The sequence below is a fragment of the Thamnophis elegans genome, chromosome 5 (assembly GCF_009769535.1).
Source record: "Thamnophis elegans isolate rThaEle1 chromosome 5, rThaEle1.pri, whole genome shotgun sequence".
Classification (NCBI taxonomy): Eukaryota; Metazoa; Chordata; class Lepidosauria; order Squamata; family Colubridae; genus Thamnophis; species Thamnophis elegans.
The window spans coordinates 50,496,998-50,523,056 of NC_045545.1; the positions used below are offsets into that span (position 1 = coordinate 50,496,998).

The 26,059-nt window shown below is 40.1% G+C and overlaps 1 protein-coding gene across 4 annotated transcripts; it reads right to left on the reverse strand.

Annotated features, from left to right (window-relative positions):
* Positions 1-822: 822 nt before the first annotated feature.
* LOC116509745 (triggering receptor expressed on myeloid cells 2-like) lies at positions 823-24,327 on the reverse strand. 4 transcript variants are annotated; one of them, XM_032219039.1, is made up of 7 exons: positions 24,142-24,327; positions 16,795-16,911; positions 6,756-6,822; positions 5,787-6,128; positions 5,036-5,084; positions 2,797-2,963; positions 823-1,629 (listed from the first exon to the last, which is right to left on the reverse strand). In XM_032219039.1, exons 3-7 carry the CDS (start codon positions 6,796-6,798, stop codon positions 1,538-1,540), a joined length of 693 nt encoding a protein of 230 aa, XP_032074930.1. In that variant the 5' UTR covers positions 6,799-6,822; positions 16,795-16,911; positions 24,142-24,327; the 3' UTR covers positions 823-1,537. The 4 variants fall into 4 exon arrangements, with proteins under 4 accessions (XP_032074930.1, XP_032074926.1, XP_032074928.1 ...); XM_032219035.1 differs by having other exon boundaries at positions 5,787-6,131; XM_032219037.1 differs by lacking the exon at positions 24,142-24,327 and adding an exon at positions 17,726-18,406 and having other exon boundaries at positions 5,787-6,131.
* Between the last annotated feature and the right edge of the window lie 1,732 nt (positions 24,328-26,059).

Consider the following 26,059-nt stretch of genomic DNA (forward strand, 5'->3'; position numbering starts at 1 on the left):
AGAACTGGTCAGAACCTGCTGAATACCACCCCCTCATTAGACATTAGATCTGCTTATATTATTTTATATATTTAATCTTCCATTTGAATGTCTCCATTTGTTTTAAATTAATTCACTTAAATTTATATTAAATAATTATATAGTATCAGGTGTGTGATTAATTGCATTGTCTGTGAGTGATAAATACTTTTGTAAATATTTTTTTTATCTTTTAATTTTTTATGTAAGGTATAAAAACAATTAGACATTTCCTCCATATTGATGTTACCAAGTGTAGTTTGCAGTCTATGTTCTGAACAGAGATACAGGAGATACCAGGAGGTGTGCTGGGGTGTCAGATTACTGTGTCTCCAAACAAAGATCAAGGGACAGGGGCTCACATGCACATTTCTCTTGAAAGAAGCATTTTCTGTCCTGATAGCCACCTCTTTGTGCCTTCCTGTAACAGGGGAATGGCATACAATGGACATCTATGCCAACAAAATGATTTTGTGTCCTCCTCCAAATTCTCTCTCCCCCTTCTCCCTCTCTCTCTCTCCCTCCCCCCCCCCTCTCTCTCCCCTCTCTCTCACACACATAAGAATTTACTTTGGGGGACATTTAAAAAAAAAGAAAAGTAGTGCTATTTTGATTCTTTGTCTTCCCAAGCAATGACTTTTTGTTACTGGAGCAAATATAATTCTTGTGACCCCCCTGTAATAAACATATTCTTAATTTAATTATTACATATTTTTATGAATTACAGGCTGCTTCTGGGTTGGAGACAATTTGGTCTATATACCCAGAAAAGAATGATTCAGAGATCAGAATGGAAATTCCATTTTTATTCTTTTGTGCTGAGTTCTTGGTGATATGCACATTTTGCTGTAATCTCTTACTTTTCTATGCCATCCTCTGTTATGATAGTAAGAGTGGAGAGAAAGAGAAAAGCTATATTTATTTTTACATGTGCAGCTTGGTAACCAAGATATGGTGCGATTAACAGTATAACTGCAAGGAACATTCATTTCAGATTCTCAGGGCCTTGTTGGCCAAATTTGGCTGTGAAGGGGAACTCCAAGCACCTGATTTGGACTCTTTCTCATCTTGTCTTTGGACTTCACCCAAGGATACTGATCTATGAATTCTTATTTGTTCTTCTTCTATCAAATTCACTCATGCTGGTTCTTTCCTGTTACGTTGGAAACAGGAACAGGCAGAAGAGTAATAAAATGAAATGAGGCGCAGAGGCACAATGGCCATGACTATAATAGGAGTTATTCTTTTAAAAACAGCAAAAATATATTACACTGCTTTTAAAACAATAGTTTTCATTTTTACCACGGAGATTTAGAAAAAAGACTGGAAAAAAGAAATCGCAATCTATTGTAAAAATTTAGAATCCAAAAGCAATGCCGGCCAATGAGTCATTGGAAGAACTCGTGAGCTGCAGTTGGTTGCATGATTTCAGAGGCCTGACTCATTGCTTCACGGTCTGCATTAAAAGTGGCACAGAGGTTTCATCTAGAATGGCAAGAGCTTCTGAAATAGTAGGTTCTCAGGATCTGTTCAGTTCTTCTTGCGCCTGGTAATAATTAAGATGACAATAGGAGCCAGGAAGTTCTCTGTTTCTGAGAACTTCTGAGGTACCTGAGAGAAACAGTAAATTTTAGATGGGGCTGGCATAAAAACACAAAGTGAAGTGATCACTAAAGAGGCACAGTACAGGCAGTCATTTGCAAAACAATGCATAACTGAGATCTTTTATTCTTTCCAGGGTGATTACTTTTCCAGAGTAACTGAAAATGGGCTCTAGAATTCTGGGAGGTTACTGGAAATGTGAAAATTGTTCAACTCTACAGGACCATAGTAGCCCTTCTTGACAATGGAACTCAAGAAACGTTTGTTTTGCAAGTGTCAACATGCCTTTTTCGGCTCTTCTTCTCTCTTAATTTTCAGCCTTGCATTGTGGTATGGAAGCATATACAGTGTTCTGCATTCTTTCACTGTTACATACTGACAGCCAAGTAATAGACTCCACCAAGGTCCTCCATTCCAGCGGGAGAATACTCAAAGAAAGGGCTAGCTGTCAGACAGGCTGGTGCTGGGTCTGTAAATAGTTGTCTAATAAACAGCTGTTGTTTGTCACTGAAGCCTGAGTCCTGTCTCATCCATTCACCCCATCTCACATTAACTTATCTACATAAGGTATCTTGAGGAACAAACCAGTGTTAGGATTCAAAAATCTTTTACCACCGGTTCTATGGATGTGGCTTGGTGGGCATGGCATGGCTTGGAGATATTGTCAAATCTCCATTCCCCCCCCCCCCCCAACCAGGGGAAGGTTACTGCAAAATCCCCATTTCCTCCTGATCAGCTGGGACTTGGGAGACAGAGAATAGATGGGGCCAGTCAGAGCTGGTATTTAGCGGTTCTCTGAACTACTCAACATTTCCACTACCAGTTCTCCAGAACTGGTCAGAACCTGCTGAATACCACCCCTGGAACAAACCTCTCTGCTATAGCCAGCTTTCAGTTTCTCCTATTCAGAATACTACTTCACATTGCATGGATGTAGGTGATAAAACTCAAACCACACGATTGCTTTAATGGCTGTTAGACAAATTTAACAGAAGATAAGGGTATCAGTGACTGATGAATGCTATGCATTGCCTAGATCAGAGCTAGATATAGTAGGAGAATGATATTGGTTTCCTGTATTGTCTGTGGGATTTTTAAAAGACTCTGGTTGTCTATTAGACTAGATAAGGTTGGGCTTAATCTTGTAGGACTCTTTTTATATCCTTATGCTGTCACCTGTGGTGATTGGGAGGTGAAAATGCTGGTTTTCTCCTCTGCTCTCATTCCCAGTAGTTCTCTTCTTGCTTCTGGCAATAATTAGGATAATAATAGCAATCAGTAGTTTGAAACCAAGAAAGCCAGCCACTAGGAAGATGAGATTGACTCCAGCATTTGAAAGAGAGCTTTGAAAAAACACAAATACAATAGAAATGAATTAGGTAATGTAGAATGAAAATGTTTACTTAAAAAGGGGACTTTGGATATTGTTTGATGACGACTATAGCTCAGTCACCAGAGCACTTGCTTTCCAAGAAGAAATCCTACGTTCAATTTCTAAGTTATCCAGATAAAACTCAGAAATGGAAGTCCCAGCAAATCCTTACTGATCAAAAAAGACAACCCGAAGCATCAGATGATACTGAACTCAGAACATTTTTCCACTACCTTTAAGCAGTGCTTTCTAGGAAATCTGATTGTAGCAGTTATTGGCGTGAGTGAGTGGACTATGTGGGCTGGTTATTTTGCTTTCCCAACTGGTTTTTGTCACCTTTCCCATCTTCACTCTTCATTTTTGTCTATATTGCATCTTTTTCTTGTTTTTACCATTTTTATTTTTAATTGCTCAGAGTATTTTGAAATTGGGCTGCATGTATATTTAAAATATTAATATGAATAATATTTCTCCAACATTTTCTTTTCTTTCTCTGGAATTTCTGGTTCCAAATTAACCGGACATGCAGAAATTGTCAATATATGTTGTGTTGTAAATGTGCAGGAGAGCCTAGTTTTCAATTTAGCCATTGCACTCCCCGTACAGTAAGATAATGCCACAAATCTAAATTGTGCAGTATAATGTTTGTCCCATTTGACCAAACTGTTCTGATTTATATTTGGAGTTATGAAGCTCACTGGTTTTTCAAACCCGCTACCATGTTGAATGGGGATTGCTGCTCTATCAAAGGGGAAATTGCTTATAAATTCCCTCAATTATGACTTCTCATTCTCTGCAGGGTATCTGTGGGCTGCTGGGGTGTCAAAAAAGTTAAGAGGGCAGCTGTGACCATACTATTGAAACTTCATCTCTTTATTCCATGTAAAACCAGGGCAACTCTGATCATGTAGTCTGAACTGCTACCTTACCTTTTTGGATCCTTCTGCAGATGTTCCTATCCTGTCCTACATATTTCAGACTATGCTTGCAGTTAATGCTAAGAATACTCAACGTTAGAGAATGTACTTTGGAAATGTGCATTTCTATATTTATTTTACATTTGTCTTCAATCTAGCTGGGGAATTCTGGAAGCTGAAGTCCATACATCTTAAAGTTGCCAAGGCTGAGAAACACTACTTTAGAGTAATGAGGCATTTTCTTTTTCCTTGATTATGATGTGTACCAAAAGTTCACGCCATCATTTTTTTTTAGTTTAATGTTATTTAGTTTAATGTTATTTCTGGCTGAAATTTTAAAAAAATGTCATCAGAGTAGGAAGTTGTAATTGGGCTCCTCCCAGTCAAATATGGTATCAGAGAGGTAAGAAAAAATGTGAGGGCAGCCTCTGTGCAATCAAAGCCATGCTTTGGGTGTGTGTTGTATGCACAACGTAAATAAAAAGGAGCTTTGATTGAATGGTCCTGGCTGCTACCTGACATTTCTTACTCTTTCTTGCTGAAAGTCTTGTGATAATTTCTAACCACTACCATCTCAATTGCCCCATTCTGCATATATACCACAATATTATAAAAAGCTCTTTCTTCCAGATATGGCTTCACAGCAGGGACCAATTGCCACTGGGGGAAAAAATAGCTTCTAACCCCCCCCCCCCCCCCCGCAAACCCCTGAAGCAAAAGGCACCATCCAGCCTCTGTTTCAAAACCTATAACAAAGCAAGAACCCCACTTTCTGTGTCACTCTGATCCACTGTAATGTAAATCAGACCACTGTTAAATTCTTTCTGATATTTAGTTAAATCCCTCCTTCCTCTAATCCAGTGGTTCTCAACCTTCCTAATGCTGCGACCCTTTAATACAGTTCCTCGTGTTGCAGTGACCCCCCAACCATAAAATTATTTTATGTTTTCTGTATTTTTTTTGAAAATATGTGTTTTCCGATGGTCTTAGGCGACCTCTGTGAAAGGGTCATTCGACTCCCAAAGCAGTCCCGACCCACAGGTTGAGAACCGCTGCTCTAATCCAAGCCTATTAATGTTGAATTGCACACTCTGGTGCAGAAAAAAAAAGGTACATATAGTCTTACCCGGAGATGCTGTGAAGGATTCTGGGTTTCTCTTGTACATCCTCTGTACCTGGCAAAAATGCAGCAATACACAATTAAGTTAATAAGAATAAATATAATAAACATATCATTGAGCAAGATTAATTATTCTAAATAGTGGGTTCAGTTCAACTGAAAGGGAAGAGGTTGTGAAGAAGAAGAAATTCCCCAGGCCTCCCACCTCCTTTGTCTTGGGTACAGGGCATCCCCTTGGCCTCTACTTCTCCATCCTGAAATATACACACACTCCTGCTTCATTCTTTTCTTTGCAGCTTACCAAACACTCTAGCTTTTTATTTCTCTTTTCATTCCTGTCTTTGCATAACACAGGGGTGGGGAACTATGGCTCTTTTATGACTTGTGGACTTCAACTCCCAGAATTCCTGAGCCAGCCATACTGGTTCAGGAATTCTGGGAGTTGAAGTCCACAAGTTATAAACGGGCCATAGGAGCTTTTTCAAGAGGCAACTGGACTTTCTGGTTTTTCTTCTTCATATCTTGCATGAGAAGCGAAACCTCTTCAAAGAAAAACCAAAAAGCCCAGTTGCCTCTTGTAAAAGCACCTTTGGGACAACCATGACCTGGATGACTGAGAATCTCCATACACACAAAGGGGCCATAACGCCCACCTCTGGCACAACAGGTTAAATCTTAATTGAAATCAGAGTATATAACCACAAATCCAATTATTTTGAAGATATAGCATAGAACAGGTTTAGGACTAAAGACTTACTTGTCAGAACATTCACCTTGACCTTCTGCAGGGTCTTCACAGTCCCCAAGAAACGTGTCAAACACTGATACCAACCAGCATCCTGTTTCTGGAGTGGGTTGATGGTTACCATGACCACCCCTTCTTGGATATTGTCAGCAATGGCTGTGGTGCCATTTCTTCGCTTGACAAATGGCAGCCAAAAACGTCGGGCACTGACAACATGCTGGCACGTTGCCTCACTTATGTGCTTACACCAACTTTTCTCTCTCCACTGGTTCTCCTGAGGACTATAGGAGCAATTGATGGAAATGGGTTCCCCTTCAACACCGAAAACCTCTGTAATTACCTCAGCTGTAGACACTTCTTGAAAAGAAAGATAGATAGAAAGAAAGATCTACTTTTGCACAGAGGGGCGATTAGCCTGCAAAGCTTCAATAGCATTGTTCACAGTCTCATATAAATCCATACATCTGGAACAGTAATGTGTTCTAGCCCCCACCCATCAACAATTACTACACTGAAATTCTTTCTGATCTCCCTTTTACTAGTCTCCCCCCTTTGCCTCTCCTTTTGAGTATTCTTCTTTCTTTCAACAATATTCTATGCATCCAACCAAGTCATCTGTGGTGCAAGAAATCTGATGGCAAAATAAATTTCATTTTAATATTAATATGTAGGGGGGGAAGCATTTAAAGCATTCATTCTTCCCTTAAATGATTCACATCTTAATCATTTTTCCATAGCTTTATTACTTATATTCAAAATTATAAAAAATATTAAGTCTGCCCAGCTGGAGGAACTTGTTAATCACTTAGCAGAATTCTTACTGAGTTGAGATATATTATAATTTTTTAAAAAGCTGTTTAAAAAGTATCATGAGCCGAAAACTCTTCTAGTTGTTACTGGACTCATTCATACAACCCATTGAACAATAACATATAGCCAATTAATCACATCAGCAACCAATACAGAAAGGCAATTTCCTACCTGACAAGTGGACCAGGAAGATGAGATACCAAAGCTTTTTCATGTTTCCTTGGAAAATCAAGAGGTGCTAATTAAAACAGAAAAGAGAGGCTTGTACCAGACAAATACTTTGCTTTACTAGACACAAGGGTTGAAGAAGAGGAACTTATGTTGCTCCCTGTTGTAGATTGAGCAATGCCCCATCAAAAAAATAAAAAGCCTGGCACTTGCTAAAAACAGACCTTCCTCTGATGAAATAGTCATTGTCAATATGTTTATGTCACAGAATACACCACAACTACTGTTTTTGAAATTAATAAACTAAATAGATACTTGAGTGCCTTCTTTAATTTTGCTATGGAGGTTAAGCCTGGAAATTGGCTTATTTCAGAACTTTGATAGAGCTCCAAATTTGGACTAGATTCATTTCATCACTTGGCTTATTTAGGGCAAAATAAATCACATTGTGGAAAATATCCCAAATCATCCATTATACCTGTAACCTTAGCAATAGTCACTTCCTTTGTATATTTTGGCCTGTTTCCTTGGTGAGTAGTCTGTAGTCTTAGTTCCTCTTCTTTTATTTTCAAATCTTTATTTTCTGTTTGCATTTTTAGTAGCTCCTCCTGTCTGCTTCTAGTTGCAAGTTATTTTTATTCCTATACTCCTTACTTTTTTTTTCTTATTTTCCACTTGCCATATCTTATAGTTTGGGGTATGTTTCAAGAGAAAGTCCTATATTCACCAGTTCTTCAAAGAACATAAATTGAGAACATGCTTTATTATGGAAAATTATTCTGTAGAACCTCCATCTAAAGATAAAATAAAATATCAAAGGAGAACCAGGCCATCCACAGCTTGCGTACAAATTCACAAGCGCTGAGTCTAGGGCACAATCTTCCTGATACCCTGTGATGGCTGTATTTCAGCTTGAACTACAAGGATACTTTCTATTGCTGTATTAAATTAACATGTCACAATAATATATAAGCCTATATTTAATTTTATCCTCTTTCTTATTACCTGTTTTCTCTTGGGGAGGATAATGCCTATATGATTATCACTAACAGTGTCCATCGTCTGGGCTTTAGGAGATCAATATTGGAGGAACTATTAAGATCCCCATATTGTATTATATATATAGTATATTGCCAATACTTGACTTAAACAGATCTCAAATCTAGCTGTACATCTTTTACTCTGTGAGAGAAGAGGATTACATTTTATAACTTCTGATTGTCTTCACATCCTCCCTCTTTATGTCCTTTTAAAGATATTCAGTGATCATAAGCTTTTATCTTTTTACTTCAGAGTAATGTGGAAGTTGATTATCATGTAAATTGTTCTCACTGCTTTCCCTTATTTCCTTTCTTTCAGTTTTGCAATATTATTTTAGGACTCTTGGCCTGAGCATATCTTCAGTGAATAAACTGCCCCATACATGAAAAGTTGCCTTTGATTTGCAAGTATTGAAGTTTGAGCTAGAAAAGTTTATTTCCGACCTGTTAACTGGATATCCCCTCAGGTGGCATGGCTGGGGAAAGTGATTTTTCCCTATTCCTTTTCTTCCTTACAGCCTCCAGCATCATCTTCCAGGAGTTCTGGAGTGTTCTCCAACCCTGTTGTGTAATTTGCTGAGGACAAAGAGGCTGCTTGGGAACTGGACATTGATAGATGGGCTCCTTTCCTTCTACCTCAAGAGGGAGCTTGGTTTGCATAATTCTGGATCCATTCCTTTTTCCTATTTGGGTAATTTCCTATATCCCTTTCCAAACAATTTATATCAATACAGTTGTCTTTTTTCACTGCACCAGCACTGTGAGATGGGGAAAAGAATCACTCCAAGAGAGCAATCAAACCAACCATGGGGGCGCAAAATATTGAATTAAAATTTAAGCAGCTCTGAAATATAAGGCAACCTCATTAATCAGATCACAAAAATAATTCTCACAAAATGAAGACTAACATTGGAACGAAGAATACTGTGTTATATCTATCATTTCTGACAATCAGTGATACAAGAAGTAATTTTGGAGGTTTGAGCCTAAGTTTTAGAAAGTATCAAATTGAGGTGAAGTCTTGCTGACTTTTTCATGATTATGGTTCATTGCAGTCAGTCAGATGTTTAGACTGGATTTGGCATTTTTATCCACCTATTAAGTCCTTCCTAAGGACCTGGAATAGACAGACATTGTTGTTTGATGGTGTTAAAGGTATTGTTATAGGATATAAGCTGTTCCAAATAAAGCAATTGACTGAAGGTGATTTTGTCAAAGCTGATGGTGTTCAAGTGATGCTCCAGATGTTTTGGCATTGCATCCAGAGCACCTAATCTGTATTATTGATACTATCTTTGCTTTCTTTTGTCAGTGTCATTCTACTTCTATTTGCAGATCTTTGTATTTTGTGATTTTCTCCAGTTTTTTTCCTTTTATTCTGCTGTCCCCAAGTACTGCAAAGTCCATTATTTAGGCTTTTTAGCCTTTCTTATCAACAATTGTTAAATCCAGGATGTTCTGTGGCAGGTGCTTTGTTTGAATTCTAAAGTACCGGAGCATTTTAGCTTTTTTATTTTCTATTACTCTATCATGGCCCCACCAGTTCTTCAGATTTACAAATTCACCATTGTTGCTACTTTGTCATGCTATTGTTTGTAGTCAGTCTGAGGCAGAGGTTCTTCCTCGGCAAGGAAGCTGAAGAAATAGTGGAATACTTAGTTAGGAGCTGCAAGATGATTGTACAAACTGAGCATAAACAGTGGCATGAAAGGGTAGCAACAATGGTGCACTGGAAAATTTGCAAGAAATACCATTTGCCTGCAAGCAATAGCCAATGGGATATTATTATCATCATATTTTATTGATTTACTTATGCTCTTTGCATAGCCACCCATTTCACAAAAAAACTGATTCCAGGTGGTACACAATAAAAATAACTGCAAAATCAAAATATAAAAAACAATATTAAAACAATTGCAAATAACAAGTTAGTAGAGAAAAACTGATGTTAAAACAGTGCAGCCATTTTATTAGATCACCATTTCCTTGAGATCCCCAAGCCTGCTGACACAGCTATGTTTTGAGGAACTTTCAGAAAGCTTGGAATTCTGTTTGAAGACGTCTCTGATGATATGCTTTTTGGAGGCTTCTTTTGTGACTTTTGGAGGAAATAGGATCATTGTGTACCTCTAGGGGTTATATATTGTTCTTCAGCAGTATTACAATTCACTGATAAAAGCATCTTTGATGCTTTGCAACATTTTCCTTCCATCTTTCTCTTTGACTAGGCTCAGGAGGAAAGTACTTCCAGATCAGTGACGTGCGGTGAGCTTCATGGTCGGTGAGGCAAGCGCGAAAGCCCCGCCGAAGCCCTGGCGCTGCGTCTGCTATAGTGCGGGACTGGGACCCGCTCTATGGCAGATGTGGCGCTGGGACTTTAAAGCCCTGCTGCCAGGGCCCTGCCACCACTTTAAAGCCCTGCTGCCCAGGCTTTAAAGTGGCGGCAGGGCCCCGGCGGCGTCCGCCATAGAGCGGGAGTGGGTCCCACTCTATGGAGGACGGTGCCGGGACTTTAAAGTCCTGACGTAGGGCCCCGGCGGCAGGACTTTAAAGTCCCAGTGCCGTCCGCCATAGAGCGGGACCCGCTCCCGCTCTATGGTGGACGCAGCCGGGGCCCTGCCGCCACTTTAAAGCCCAGGCAGCAAAGCTTTAAAGTGGCGGCAGGGCCCCGGTTGCAGGACTTTAAAGTCCCGGATCGCTGGATAATTGGGTGGTTTTTTTAATTAAACAAAACACGCCTTTTTAGCACATCGCCTCCTTGCTTAGAATAGAGCGTTCACCCTGTTAAAATTATCTCGACACACACCAAACTGTTTCACCAAATACTATCAATTTTATTGAGAAAACACCAGCTGGAAGGTCTGTGTATGTGGGCCTGCTATTTTTTTTTTTAAAAGCAATTTTCCTGACCCTTTCTATTTGAAATAGACGATACCTCACTGAGCATGTCCGGCTGCTGCGGGGAAGACTGCTCCTACGAGATCCTCAGCCGGAGGACCAAATTTGGGGAGAGCCAGCAGGCTCACTTGGGCACTCCGTGGGGAGGCTGCTGCCATTGAGGTGCTCCTTCCGCACCCTCCGAAATAACCTGCCCAACGTAAGCGTGCCTTCCTCGTGGCTCCTCTTGACCAACACACGATTTCTTTTTCCATAATCGCTCAACTTCAAACCTGCAAGGCATGATTTGTTGCTCCCAGATCAGGAGGCGGGAGAATCACGTGCCTCCTTTGCATAAGTAATTTTTCGCCTTTAACCCTTGCTTAACTCTGAGCTAGGGTTAAAAGGCAAAAAATTCCTTATGCAAAGGAGGCCCATAGTTCTCTCGCCTCCCCCTACAGTTAACACTAAGCAGACTCAGAGTCACTATGACTCTGGAGTCTTGCAGCAACTACCTTGGCCTTTTTAATTATTTTAAAAATTCTTTTCTTTTCCTCATGACACTGGTGAGGCCCCGCCTCCCCTGACTGCACATCCCTGTTCCAGATAGAACATTTTTAAAATCACTTTCTTCCTTTTCTACTTTGATGAACAAGCCAATGGTCAGTAATTACCCCTCCGCAGGTTAATCTTCAATAATCTTCACTGCCCATTTACACTGCCTTATTTTAAAAAGTTGCTCAGCCATGTAGTTGCACATGTATTCATTAGATATTTTTGAAGGAACATGAAACGCCATCTTCTATTTGAAGCAAACAAACATACACTGGTTATAAATGAGTAAATGAAAAGTAGCAGATTTCTCTTTTTACTGTGGCACTACATTTGTGGCTTATGGAATATGTTTCCATGATTCAGAAATGATAATCCATATTTTACTTTCCAAGCACTCCCTGATTTATCTGAAATAATAATGATTGTGGAGTTTTTGTGTCTGTGTGTTCTTGGTGGAAAAGAGAGGAGCGGTTGCATAGGATTGTATTATAAATTGAGTGGACACTGGCATTGTATTGATTAATGTGTGACCAACAATCAAGAGTATAAATATTACTAGTATAACAATGGTGTTTATTTAATTTACCTTTGAAAATTAAAAAAGATAGTGATAACAGACTTTATAAAGATTATAACTGTCACATAAAAAAGTAGGAAGAGTTTGCGCAATCAATTTAAAAACAGAGTCACAGACTCTAGAGGGCAGACAAAGATTGGAAATCAGGAACAGCGACCAAGGATTGAGTTAAAGTTGCAAATGGTGGCAGGTAATAGGAAGAAAAACAGAAGAAGAACTTGCTGTTTTAAAGCAAGTTCCTTTATATCCATTAGCGATGTTTATTTAGTGCCATAGGTTAAATTAAAAGGGTAAATTTTGAGAATTGTATTATGCAGATGAGAAATATGAAAGCTATGGAGTTCTATTAATTGTGAAGGGCCTACAATGCCATCAAGAGTCACTGGATGGCACTGTGTGACCATAGCATTAGCAAGTTCTATTACTAAAACTGAAAACTAAAAAAAATATGTGTGTCTTATCGCTTGGCTACCACTCACCCAGTGGTGGGATTCAGCCAGTCCGCACCACTGCGGGAGAACCGGTTGTTAAGTTTCTGAGCAGTTTGGTGAACTGGCTGTTGGAAGAAATCATTAGGGCAGAAAACCGGTGGTTAAATTATTTGAATCCCACCACTGCACTCACCCCATATTCTACCTCTTGACTTGTAGTTGTTGTGTGATTGAATGGACTTTAAATACAGACAGTTTTACAGTGATTCTCCAGTAATGGCTTGCACTTCAGAATAAAAACAGCTGTATAAGAAAGTACTGATAGGTTTACACAGAAATTTTCCAAACAAGAGGCATGAAGGAAGAATATTCTTTAGATGCGTAACTGAAGGAACAAACTAAAACACGTTTAATTAAGCTACACAAGGATAATGTGGGGAACTGACAGAACTTGTGTAATTTCCACGGCTTATCAAAATTAACATCAATTGTAAGGAGGGGAAGCGCTAAATAAAATTTCCTGGAAGCATAATAGGGCATTCACCTAATTGGGTGGGTGACAGGAAGTGTCCCGGGTTCAGTGGGAAATTCCTCATTTGTGCATGGAAGTTGCACTTTAGGTAGGCTGGCTTGAAAGAAATCCCCCCTGGATTTCTATAGGAAAGGATTTGCGAGCTCTGCTAAAACGGGCTCTGCTTTTCTCCAGTAAAGCTCTATGTAAAATTCCTCATTTATTTCCGAAAGATACTTTGAAAGAAGAATGTGCTCGCCTGAAGTTTGCTTACAAAAAGGCCTATTTGATTTTACTCTATTCTTCAATTTATATGGCCGCCCAATTCAAAGCAACCATGGGCAGCATACAACATACTTAAAATGAAAACAAAAACATCAGACCTCAGAAACAAACAACTAGAAACGGGACCATAATTCAATCCAGAAAACATCTCTTAAAAACAGAGTCAGACTCAACAGCTAGGCTCAATGCCTGTGGGAACAGCCAAAAGTTCAGTGGTTTTGAAAAGGCCAATCAGATTGGGTCAGTCTGGATTCAACAAGTCAATCATCCTGATTTAAAAGGCAGGTAAGGAATATCAGTTCTGCTTGAGGAAATTCTGTCCTTTTCAGAACTAAAAATGAAAAGTCCTTGGTACCAGAAGTCCCTAGAAACCCCCAGTCTTGGCGCAATGGTTAAGGTATCACCTGCTATTTTGACATTGTTGGCCCCCTTGTAAAGAATTATCAAAGATTTTGACTTGGAATAGGGTGAGTTCCTTTGCACCTGACACTTTACCCAGGAATTTGGTCTTGGATGAAGCTCTTAAAAAGGAAGCGCTCATAAGTTTAAAATAGAAGCCTTTTTGAAACTTCCATCCTAGCTTGGTCAAAACTGAAGGTGGGACTGAGATGACTGATCATCACACCTTGAAGACCATTTTTAAAATTTATATCAAGTACCTTGTTGATCAGAAAGGTCGGTAGTTCAGTGGTTTGAATCCCTAGCGCCACATAACGGAGTGAGCTCCCATTACTTGTCCCAACTTCTGCCAACCTAGCAGTTCGAAAACATGTAAAAATGCAAGTAGAAAAATAGGAACTACCTTGGTGGGAAGGTAACAGCATTCCACCACAAAGATGTCTTCAGACAGTGCTGGCTCTTTGGTTTTGAAACAGAGATGAGCACCACCCCCTAGAGTCGGGAATGACTAGCACATATATGCAAGGGGAACCTTTTCCTTGAGGTTGTCCTTCTGGGTCCTTCTTTGTCCAGACAGGAAAAGCACAAATGTTGAGCATACAGCTAAGTCAGGAGGATAAAGGGATTTTGGTGGGAAATTAGTAGCCATCCTGACTTGGTTCATGCATTATACATAATCTAATAAATATGTTTGTGTGTACATTGGCCTAGCATAGGGTGGGATACTATCTGTAGAGTTTCTGAGCCATATTTCTTCCTCAGACTGGCTTTACACATCGCCATGAACCAAAGCCAAGTTATCTTTTTAGAGAAAAAATCTGTATTTTTTCCTATAAGTGCTCATTCAATATGATGAAAGAAAAATTGCTTTTGTTTTAAAAGACAAAAAAAAAATGCCACAGTGTAAAATGTGATATTCTTGGTCTTACTGAGTTATAAAGCTGGCCAAAAATATCTTTACCTTTCACGGTGTACTCCTCTCTCCAGCAGGGCGGCATCATCAGAAAATTTCTCTGCCCCCTCTGGATTATTTTTGTTGGGAAAAGGGAGGGGTCTTCAGGACTGTAGAAAATATCAGAACCAAATGTAGCACTTTCTACTCTCTCCAACAGTGAAAGTCACCACCATGAGAAATTCCAAATATCTGAGTCCCCTGTGAAGAAGGCAGAAAAACAGAAGCCCCTTTCACAAGGGAATACAATTTTTTGGGAGGAACTACAAGACGGCTGAAGGAATAAGGCTGAGGTAGCATGTCGGGGAATGGGGGTGAAGCAAGTAGATGCTCCCAGGATGGCCCACAAACCATTTAACAAAGATCCTTCAGGACGGAGGGGTTATAAATACTGGGGGTGGGTAGGTGGGTGGGGTGGTAGATAGAAGATGTGGCATCCCAGGCCAAGCGAACGGTGGAGTTCTGGGTACACCAGGAAGTGTCAGCCTGCAGAGATATGAGCACAGTGGGCCTGGCTGTATTGTAAAGCCAGAGAGGCCCCACAGCAGCCGGCAGCAGCTTAGTAAGAGGCCTGGTGTTTGGTCTGTTCCACATCAATGGGGCGTCCAGCTGTGGCTGAGGATGAAAGAGAAAGAGAGGATTAAAGGCTCCCAGGGCCGTTTCTAACCCGCCTAAGACTTACTGACGGGGCAGTGTGTAGCTTCAAGAAGCCTTCTTCATATGGAAAATATTAGGAAGCAAGCGAAAAAGAGTTTCTATCCAAACAGGGCTGATGTTTGCTCTGAAGAGCCCTAGAAACTCAGTATCAGTTGGATCCAAGTCAAAAAGGCATATGTTGAGACCAATTCCCATTGCAGCCCAAGAGAAAGATTACATATTCAGTGAATTTATGTTCACATTTATTAGGGAGAAAAGGTGGATTTGCAGCCTGAGGCTTAAATCAGCATTTCCTTCAGAATGATCTGTAGCGTGAATATAACATCAAGATGGAATCAAGATTCATTATTTATTTTTCAAGATTCTAGCCCACATGAACAACATCATCCGTGTCATGGAAATCTCTCGAGAGGCACCCAAAGTCATCTTTTATGTCTTATGTGGAAAAGATCTGCGTCTCAATGATTTCTCCGTGCCTTGTTTCCAAAGATGCACGCCGGGATCACAGCCTTTGAAATGCCACGGGAATCGCATGATTTGTGTGAAAATATGACCAGGAAACTTGATGTGGAGGTAGAGGGGAGCGGAAAGACAAAAAGCCTGCCTCATAATGAATGGCAGAGAAGGAATATACAGAGGCAGGATGAACGGGTGGGAGGGAAACGAATATAAATAGGGAACCAGTGAATGGATCAGGGAAGAGGGAAAGAGGGGCTGGAAGGCAGAGGCTGGGGTAGCAAGGGAAGAGCTGCCTGCTTCGCAGTTGTGTTATTAAGGAGGTCACTAGGTGAGAGGGCCAGGCCTGCAGGAATTGAGGCCCATGCTGCTGCAGGATGTTTGTTATTGGCAACAAATTGCTAACAGAAGTGAGAATCATTGTGCTCTGGGGAAGGGAGGAGGAGGCTGACTCTTGCAAAGCGGGTTTGAAGAGCACAGAGCAGGTTTTCCCCCTCCCCCTTAGGAACCAGCATGCAGCCTATAGGTTAAAGTTGAGAATAAATAATCTACAAAGCTAGGGTTTCCTATCTGCTGTTTTGGCTGCAGCAATCCGACTCCTGTCCCTCCCCCCCCCTCTCTCCACCCTCTCCCCTGTCCACTCTCCCCCCCTCGTCCTCTGTCCTTCCTCTCCCTCTCCAGAAGTTGTTGATGCTCCAACACTTGAGGTTTTTAAGAAAAGATTGGACAGCCCTTTGTCTGAAATAATTTCCTCCCTAAGCAGGGAGTTGGACTAGAAGACCTCCAAGGTCCCTTCCAACTCTGTAATTCTGTTATTCCCCTTTCCCCTCTCTCCTCCCCTCACCACTCATTTTATTTCAGACACTCTTTTACTTTTTCCTCTCCCATTTATTTTGCTCTTCCTTAATTTTATTTTGCCATCATAGCATTTATTCTGTCTTATAAAAAATGCTTCCCTTTCCCCAATATCCGGCCCTTAGCCTATCCACAAATGAGCGTGTGAATTTTCTCACATCCACATTTATGAACTGATACAGAAGTCTTCACATATTTGTTGCCTGATCTTGCAATTGTGATCTCTCTGGCTGCTCGTACAAAATAAGCCAAAACAATCAAAACACGCTTGAGCACTATGGTTTACCTTTTTCTTATATTGGAGAGATCTTTGTACCATAGCACTTGACACCTGGAAGGCGATTTATCAATCAGGAGATTTATTAGTACACCTATTCTATTTAGCCTGCTACATAGCAGCATCTAACTATCCTTGGTTGATCAAACAAACAAACAAGAAATTCATACCTAGTTAGTGCTTGGAAGAAAGCCGGCCAAAATATTCCATGGTCGTCAATTAAACTTGAAAATTGAATAAACATCCCTGAAAGCTGTGACAAATTGCTGTACCTTTGCTTTTAGATCCTGCTTGTGAAAAAAAAGAGAAAATAATAGACATTCCAACAAATAAGCACTTTGAAATGATGTCTGCTTTGGGAGATTTTAAGTAAAGTCAAGAATAACTAAAACACAACATTTTATGATACTAAGAATACAGGCATTTCAACTGTGATACAAGATTTGTTGCTGATAAACTAGAGATGGACCTTTAATTTAGCAATCCCTCAATTAGATCTAACTTTGCTGGGAAACAATAGGCTGTTCCAATTTCTTGATCTCAGTCTTCCAACAGGGGAAAAAATACTGCTTAGAATTATTGCAAAGTTTGCTGAGATAGTGTACAATCTTAAAGAAGTTTATCCAGGAATAAATCCCATGGATTTTAGTGTGACTTAATCCCAAACGTCTATGTACTTCTGGATAGACATATAACTTCTTTGTGAATGTGCATAGGGCTGCAGCTCAAGATCACTAAATATTAAGTATTTAGTGAGATAAGTAAATGGGGTATATTCACCTGCATACTCATACAAGAACCAGCAATACAATTGGAAGAGGATTTCTTGGGAGACATGTGATTCATGAAAGAAATAGTCTCACGAGGATTTATCTTTTCTCCTCATTTTATATACAGTTCCTTTAAGAGTAAAATCATGCAGCAAACTAAAAGTCATAGGTTGTACAGCAGAAAAATGCTGCAGTTCTCTTCAGTTAACCAGTGGAATTCCTTGCCATCACTTGTTAAGAAAGTTCTTATCCAAAGATTACACTTCCCAATAACATTCTCACTTTAGGTCCACTGTTGACCTATAGAAGTGCAGGGTATGCTTTCATCTACCTCTTCTGAAGGTTTCTTAAAGTTTTGCCCCTATCCCAAAGACAGCTGTATAGACATCTATTTGTGCCCCCATCTTGGAAATCCGTCTCTCTTCTAATCCACTCCCTGGGTAGTCCATGTGGATGAAGGTCTGCTGAGCTGCTGTCTGAGTTGCTTAGTTAAGAACAATAAACAAATGCCTAAATGGAAGATTATTCTTTTAAACCTGACTTCTGCTGCCTGCAAACAGTCCTGAAGCGCCCACCTCCTGTCCCGCTGCAGCCCCAGGCTTCATGCCTCGCTTGAAATCTGATCTCCTTTGCTTTGGAACAGCCAAGTTGCTTGGCCTCTGCATGCACCTTAGCCCCTGACCCTGTCTAGGCCCTCCTGTCCTTTTTCTGACACATGCCAGGGCAAATATTCACCCAAATGCACTTACTACTTGCACATTCTCCAGTAAACTTGCTTAGTCACATTACATTCACCCACACTTAGCAGAGTTTGGATTTTGCTTCTTGGACATGAATCACTAAGAAAGGCAACACTGCCCCCCTCCCTTCTGCCCCCATCAGAGACATACCATTCGTATGCACATTGATTAGTTAGGAAGATGCAAATGGGCTTCCTAATGTGTATCTCTATTCTGTCTGTGCCACAGCCTCATTTATTTATTTGGAGGATTTTTAATTCTGCCTTGAAGACCGTAGTTGTTGTCCAAATGGCTAGGTTCAATTAAAAAAAGACAAACAAGTCCATAAAACTTGGACAAGACAGGAGATCAGTTCTTTAATGCCAGAAGGATATCCGTAAAGAATAAGCCTGACATTTACTCTACTTCTGGCTGGGTTGATCTCTTGCTGAAATTGGGGGCTCCTGATCTTTTGGCCAAAGGGCGAGTTGACAGTGTGCTCAACTCTTGGCAGGATATGTTTGTTTTTCAGGGCGGACGCAATGATTAGCTTCTGGTCAGCATAAGGGACAAAAATGATCTCTTTGTTTTCATGTTCCTCCTAGGAGGAAGGAGATCCTGTTCCTTAGTGTTCTTTGGTTCCCGGCTGATAGAGGAGGCCAGAATGTGCTTCCCTTCAGCACTCCTGTGACATTTACCAAACTTTTGAATGCCCTGCTAATTATCACATCCAGATTCCATTTGCACCATTTGCTGGGTCATCCAGCAACATCTATTGAAAAGAGTGAGACCCAGGAACAGCTTCAGTAAGCATAGCGCAACATTGTCCCTGGGTAAATAGGAAACTGAAATAATCTTTCCCAGGTGCTTGTCTGGCTCTTGTATTCCGATATCCCAACAGGCCATAAAGAACTGAAACATAAAATAATGAGCCAGGTGGTATATGATGTTATGCATATAGGCATCATGACTACACTTGGCCAGTGATTCCATGTGTTGAAAAGGATGGTCAGGTGTGGTACACATGTGGCCATTGCAATCTTTTTAATCCCCAAAGGCAAGCAGCAAATGGAACAGGATGGCTTCCCTTTGGGACGAGAATACGAGAGGAAAACGCTTACCCAGAAAAATCTGATTTCTTCCACTAATCAGTGAAAATCCTATTCGTGTTTTAATTCATATCTTTAGCCTTTGTGCTGTTATGCCAGAAGACTGGTGCTTGAAAATGGCTACAAGTAGCCAACCATACTGTGTGTCTCAAATTTGAAGCTATTCATTTATTTTCAAGATGGATCCTAACATTTCTACCATATACTGACTTCGTTTTCTTTGAAGACAATTGTGTGCTTCACAGCTGACGTTTAGATGCTCCTAGGAATCTTTTCACTATGTCTTTTTAAAGATGTAAATGCAGAAAATGGTTGGGTAGCAAAACAAAAGGACCAATCAGTCTTTCTCCTTCACTCCTGCAGTAACCCAGATAGTTCTGACTCTTAGTGTGATTCCAGCAAAAGGTTTTTGCATATCTGATAAAAACACTTGATAAGTGAGTTAAAATGCTATCCATCAGTCCTTGATCTAGCAAGAAACTGTACTTGCATAGCATTTGCTGCCTCACTGCTGATCATTATCTTGGCACACTGGCACTGCTTTTATTTATACTTCATATATGTTAAGGAGAGTGACTGATGGATTTCCCCAACTTTCTTCTCTTCACTTTCACCAATGTTTCCTACTGGTGGAAAAGGACTCTCTAATCACCTGTTTTTATTTGGTAACATATCCTACGTAAGACGTAGCACTCAAGACTTTCTCTGTCTCCCACTAAAATCAGCATTAATTGAAGTGCAGCAAAGAAGGTGATAGTATCGCATCACACACCTTCTTTTACTACATGCTCAGAAAGGCATAGAAAGGGAAATCACACATTTGTTGCTCCATGTAGTCAAGCAACTGAATCACTTAAGTGTCTAAAGACATAGAAAAGAACATGAGAAACTGCTTCTTTCTATTAAAATGCTTTCTGATAAAGATTTGATTCTACTTTCAGTGTTATTGGTGGTGGTGGTGAGACTAGAAGTCATCTTCTATTTCAACTCATGAATTTCCATCAATGCTTTCAGTTTTGTTCTAAGGAAAGTTTCAGAAATGTTCTAAGTGGGGAAAATCTGAATAATGTCCAATAAACAGCAATAATTTCAGCAGCAAAGGTTGGACCTCTCTGGAATTACACACATTTAATCTATATCTATATCTATATCTATACCTATACCTATATCGATCGATCGATCGATATAGATAGGAGAGAGAGAGAGAGAGAGAGAGAGATGGATGCTGGCCATTCTGGCTGACAACTCTGGGAATTAAAAGTCTATAGAGATTCTCAGTTATCCAAATCATGGTTGACCCAAAGGTGCTTTTTCAAGAGGCAACTGGACTTTCTGTTTTTTCTTTGAAGATGTTTTGTTTCTCATCCAAGAAGCTTCTTCAGCTCCTTCCATTCGCCACCATACAGTCAGAGCTGAAGAAGCTTCTTGGATGTGAAGCAAAGCATCTTCAAAGTCCAGTTGCCTCTGGGAATTAAACTTTTAGAATATGGAGTGCACCAGGTCTGGTCTAGGTATTAACACAGGAGTTGTCCATACCAATCTCTTGAGTGGCTGCTCCCTCAAAATGCTCAGGACCACAACACTGAAAGAGATGGTGGGGATTCATAGCAAAGATTCTGAGGGCCTTCACGTGGCCATAAGCCCTGCAGATATGTGGTCATCCATGTCATGACAAGAGAGGCTGCTTGTTGAACCTTCCACTTGCTCTTCTTCCCTGTCTATTGCTGGGCACAATCCAATTCTGCAGCAGGAGTTGGGGAAGAGAGTGGATTAAAGGATTGACAGAGGAATGTCAGTGATTCAGCATCTCTCTGTTTGGCAAAGCAGACTTTGGGGAAAGCCATAACATCATGCTTAACAATCAGCATGCTACTGAACAGAAAGGATGACAGATTTTACAATTGGTTGCATGAAGCCCAGACCAATTAATTTTGTGCATCATAACCATTACTTTTCATCCACTGCAGAAAGATTTCTTAAAGTTTATCTGCAGATCTGCAGAAGGAAGAAGAAGCAACTCTTGCATTAAACATGCACAGAAGTAATGTCTAGTGTAAGTCATATGTTGCATAGGTGCTCAGCAGGGTAGAAAAATAAGCAGACATTTATTTAAGATGAAGATGCCGAATTTTAAGGGGGGGGGGAGGCAGCATCAGTTGTGAATTTCTATCTTGAAATACAACCGAAACTAGCATTTACCCGTCAAGGAGAAAGCATGCAAGTCAGTTCATTCTGCACTGACAGTTGCGTTTTCACCTGGCGTGGTTTCGGTTTTACATCTTCATTCACACCCGCAATAAAAATGGGGCGAATTGGATAAATTGCCACAGAATGCCCTAGTACCCCAAAAGTGTATGATGAGCTGGCCACAGCGATCCGACGTGCCCTGAAGTGACATGGGGGGGGGGGGATCAAATCAGGCTGTTATAAGTTTTGCTCCTGCCGGGCGTTTAGCAGAGTCTTATTGCAAGGTGGAAGGAGAAAAGCTTGTGTCAGCTGGGGGGGGGGGGGAGAGAAAGAAAGAAGCCCAACTACTCCTTAGGAACGCTCTGCTTGATTATTTAACTCTTTATTTTGTGTTCCCGGGATTTTCTGCTCTCCCACTCACCCCCCCCCCCAAATATCCCGGCGCAAAACTGTCCAAGGAGTCACCTAATCAAAGTAAAACCAAATCAGATCGTTCCCGACCCAGTCCCTACTTAGATGTAGAAAAACTCCAAATCCCCCCAAATCCAGGCGGGGTGGGTGCTGGGAGGACTTTTTCCAGGCGGATCCCAGCGACAGGGATGCAGACAATAGCTGTGGCTTCCGCGGTTTTAGCGCTTGGATTGCCACCGATCCGTTTTCGCGCCCGGGTTTCTCTCTCTCTCTCTCCTCGTCCTTCGGGCTAGTTAGGGGTCCTTTGCCGGCTCTCGGATTGCCCAGATGGTTTATTTTTTCTCCTTTCACTGAAAGAAGGGAAGGGAAGAGAATCGAGGAGGAAAGAGTATTTGGGAAAGGGCCCGTCTCTTTCCTACCTCGCTTTCGCAGATCGTTCCCCGCTTCCGCCCTCCCTTTTTTTTTTTTGGCTATTTGAAATGTTTCCCACAAAACAAGACACAGACCCACAGGGATCGTGTCTGAGGGGATGATGGTTTCTGGGAATATTAGAGGGGGGCGGGAAACCGTTTCGAAAGGACCCCCCACCTGCCGGAGCTGGCAGCTGACAGGGGCTCCCGCTTTCCTCGCTTCCCGCTCGTCGGTACGCTCTTGCGCGCTCGCCGTTTGGCCGGAGCGTTCCCTGTCCTTTTATTGCACATCCTGACAAGGAAAACGTTCTTCCCGTGTCTTTGAACATCTTGTTCCACGGAAAAGTTTTGTTTTCCCCTCACTATTTGGAAAAGCGGAATGAATGAGATTCTACCGTTGTTTCTTTTTTGATCTTTAGGAGGAAAATTGTACATGGGCGATCCTTAATTCTAAATCCGTTTTTTTCCCCCTCTCTCTTTTTAATTGTTTTAAAACGCTTCCGCATGAGGGAAAGAAATTGTCCTACTTCTTTGGCACATCTTTAACCTTTCCAGTATCATTCATATACATACATACATACATACATACATACATACATACATACATACATACATATATATATATATATATATATATATATATATATAATACATTTTTAAACAGGGAGGTTTTGACAGGTCAGTTTCAAACCCTCCAACCCCCACCCCTCCCCAATCATTTTATGCGGTATTGGAATAAGACAATTTTGCCGCTTGGATTTTTTTGACAGTTAAATTGCAATGTAGGCAGAGAACGGAATAGGGATCCTGTCTCTTTAACTCTGTAACTAGACAAAGACTTTTTCCCCTTTGAGAGCTGAGCCCGGGATCAGAACTGTCAGATGATCTTCCAGCACTTGGGAGAGTTTGCAGAGTCATAATTATATCTTTTAACCTGTCTTGCTCTTTGCAAAAGAAAGGTCCTATTATATTGAAATGAGATTATTAGCCATCAAATACTTTCTTTCTTGGGATTCTTCCCTATTTTTTTAAAAAAAATTCAAATACCTTAACTACTTTGCAATTGAATTTTTATAAGATTTACTTTATATTAAATAAATGTTCTATTGTGGTTATTTAAAAATGTTTTAAATGGGTATTTTCAATATGCAAAAAAAATGGGAATGCTTGAAATGCTATCCATATAATTAAAGAAAAGGTAAGTTTTCAGAGCACAAGTTATGCGGGTCTCTCCCCCCCTTGTGATAAAACCATGGCAAAATGTTTTGCTTCCTGGGATCTCCTAAAAATCTGCTTTGCCATATGGTGTTCATCTTCCTTCCTTCTTTTTTGTTTTAGTTTAAGCCAAAATACAACATTATTAGAAGAAAACTAAATTAACTTAGGTGTTAGGAAAAAAGGAAAATACACAAAATTAAAATAAAATACAAATTACAAATTTAAATGCATGTTTTGTGAAGATGGCACATGGAAGACATCATACACAAAGAAATACAAATAGTAGTACTAATAATATTCATATTATTGAAAATAACGACTTAGGCCAATAAATATGGGACCAGAACACTGAATTTAGTTTATCCTGCACATGAATAGTTTTGCTACTTTGATGAACATTTTGTCTATAGTCCCTGTTGTTTTAAGCACTGGGCCGCCTTAAAAAGGAACCTAAACAGTCTTATAGATGTTCAATTGAATCCAGTTGATCCTATTGTTAAAAAGCATAATGTGGTTTGGTTTTGTGAAGGAGGGGAAGATTTCCAACTGTATAAGAATTAATCGTCAGTTTTCATTACATTGTGGTTAAATCATATCCCTCCAGGACTCTGTAATGTCTATTCTAGAGCCTCCAGGGTCTATCTGCTCTGTTATCTTGAGGGTGAGATGAAGTATAGTACCCATGTCCCTTACCTTCTATTTTCCTTCCCAAAGGCTCCTAAACATACATGTTGCCGCTGACACTCTATCAGTCATTCATAACATCTCATGATCTCCACTATATGTCAGAATTCAGAGCAGCACAAGATCCAGAGAGCTGAGAAGGGAGTAATTTGCTGATCTATATTCGGCAGAAGTTGCATGACTGAAAGATTGGTTAGCAGATGTTTTTAATTATTAGCTACTCTGATGGAAATCCTTTCAAGCTTGAACGGAGGGTTATAAGTAAGTATGCAAAGAAGGAATTATTCTAGATTTAGTCTGAGGATCATAGACATAAAATCTTGCTTAAAGTCAATTAAAATGATTTCATCCTTTCGTCTTCAGCTCAGAGACAGGACTTGGGTTGAAGGGGCCCAGTGCAAAATATGCAGCTGGGTAAAAAACTTCAGGGTGCTCCAATCTCAAATCCACCAATTTGTTCCTCCTTCTGGTACTTTCCCCTCACTTACCAGGCAGTATCACTGGTATTTTTATCTCTTTTGTTAGCTTTCAAGAAAGTTTGGTTAGAGGGAAAATGAGCAGTCATCCCTAACATCTTCATTTTGTCACATGGCTACTGTAGAAAAAGAGCAAGGGGTCGAAGATGAACAGAAATCTTTTGCTTGGAACCCCCTCCCCCCATATCCATGATGCTTAACCTGGGGGTGCTTTGGCCTAAAGAGCCTTGGTCTCATGCTTGTCAATCAAACTCAATCTCGTTATTGTTTTAACTGGTGGATTAGATTTTACGCTGATTTCAAATGGTCCCTATAAACATTTTCATTACCTGTGTTTGTTTAGATTGCATTTAAGGGAAAGGAAAGAATGGGATGAGGAGAGAAACAGAGAGCAACCAGATGGAAAAGAGAGCATTCTTTATTTTCAATAGTTAGAAAACTGCATATGCGATTTTTGTTTCCTTATCTGAGCAACCAAATCAGCTTTGCTCTGTAGCTATTAACATTCAGAAGAATCTCCTTCTTTGCATTAGGTTACTCTGATAGAAATGGTTCCCATATGACAGGTTAGAGTTGAAGTTAGATCCCACCATTTTAAGGTTGCCTTATGAAGTGCTTCCACTAAGTGTTCCTTTTGGTCTTCTTTTTTCACATGGCATAGTTAAGTATCTTAATAAAATGATTTTTTGGTTTTATATATTGAACCTGTTAAATATTTATTCAAAAGGACATCCAGAAAATAAAACTTGAATCACATTTGACTGGTGGAAAAGGCCAGATAGTCAACACTCTTCATCATGCCTTCTCTTAGGACCAAAGTACCTCTAGTTTAGTTTAGTTTAGAATCGGGAATGACTAGCACATATGTGTGAGGAGATCGTTACCTCTAGTAACATAGTGTTCATCTGGTCAAAGTTTGTGTGTTTGCTCTCAAGTTTCATAAATATGGAACCTTAGCAGGCTCAAATATAGGCTCTGTATGTCTTTATGTTCATTATTTCTTATGCCATTGAAATCCTCCATGCATTTTAAAGGAATGATAAATGGAAATTACTTAATTTGCCATTAAATCTTTTGTAGGAGTTGTATCTATGAAATGTGCCAGTATTTGCCTTCCATTCTAAATCGACATGAAGCTGCAGAATCTTGAATTTTATCAATGAAATGCTTGAGGTGTTAAATACAATGTAAAATAAGTTTGACTCTTTATTGTCTTGGAAGAATTCTCTTTTCATAATTGTGCTGATATGAATATCTGGGAAATATTTGTATAATAATGCTTGTGAACTAATATTTTGGCCAAGTAACTGAGGTTCAGACCACAACTATTTTGATTATACTGCAATCGCTAGTCCAAAAACCATCATTGATGCATGTGTGCATAATTTCATAGTTGAAATGAATAATGTAATTCTAGGGTGTATACATTAATAGATACGACATCATAAGTT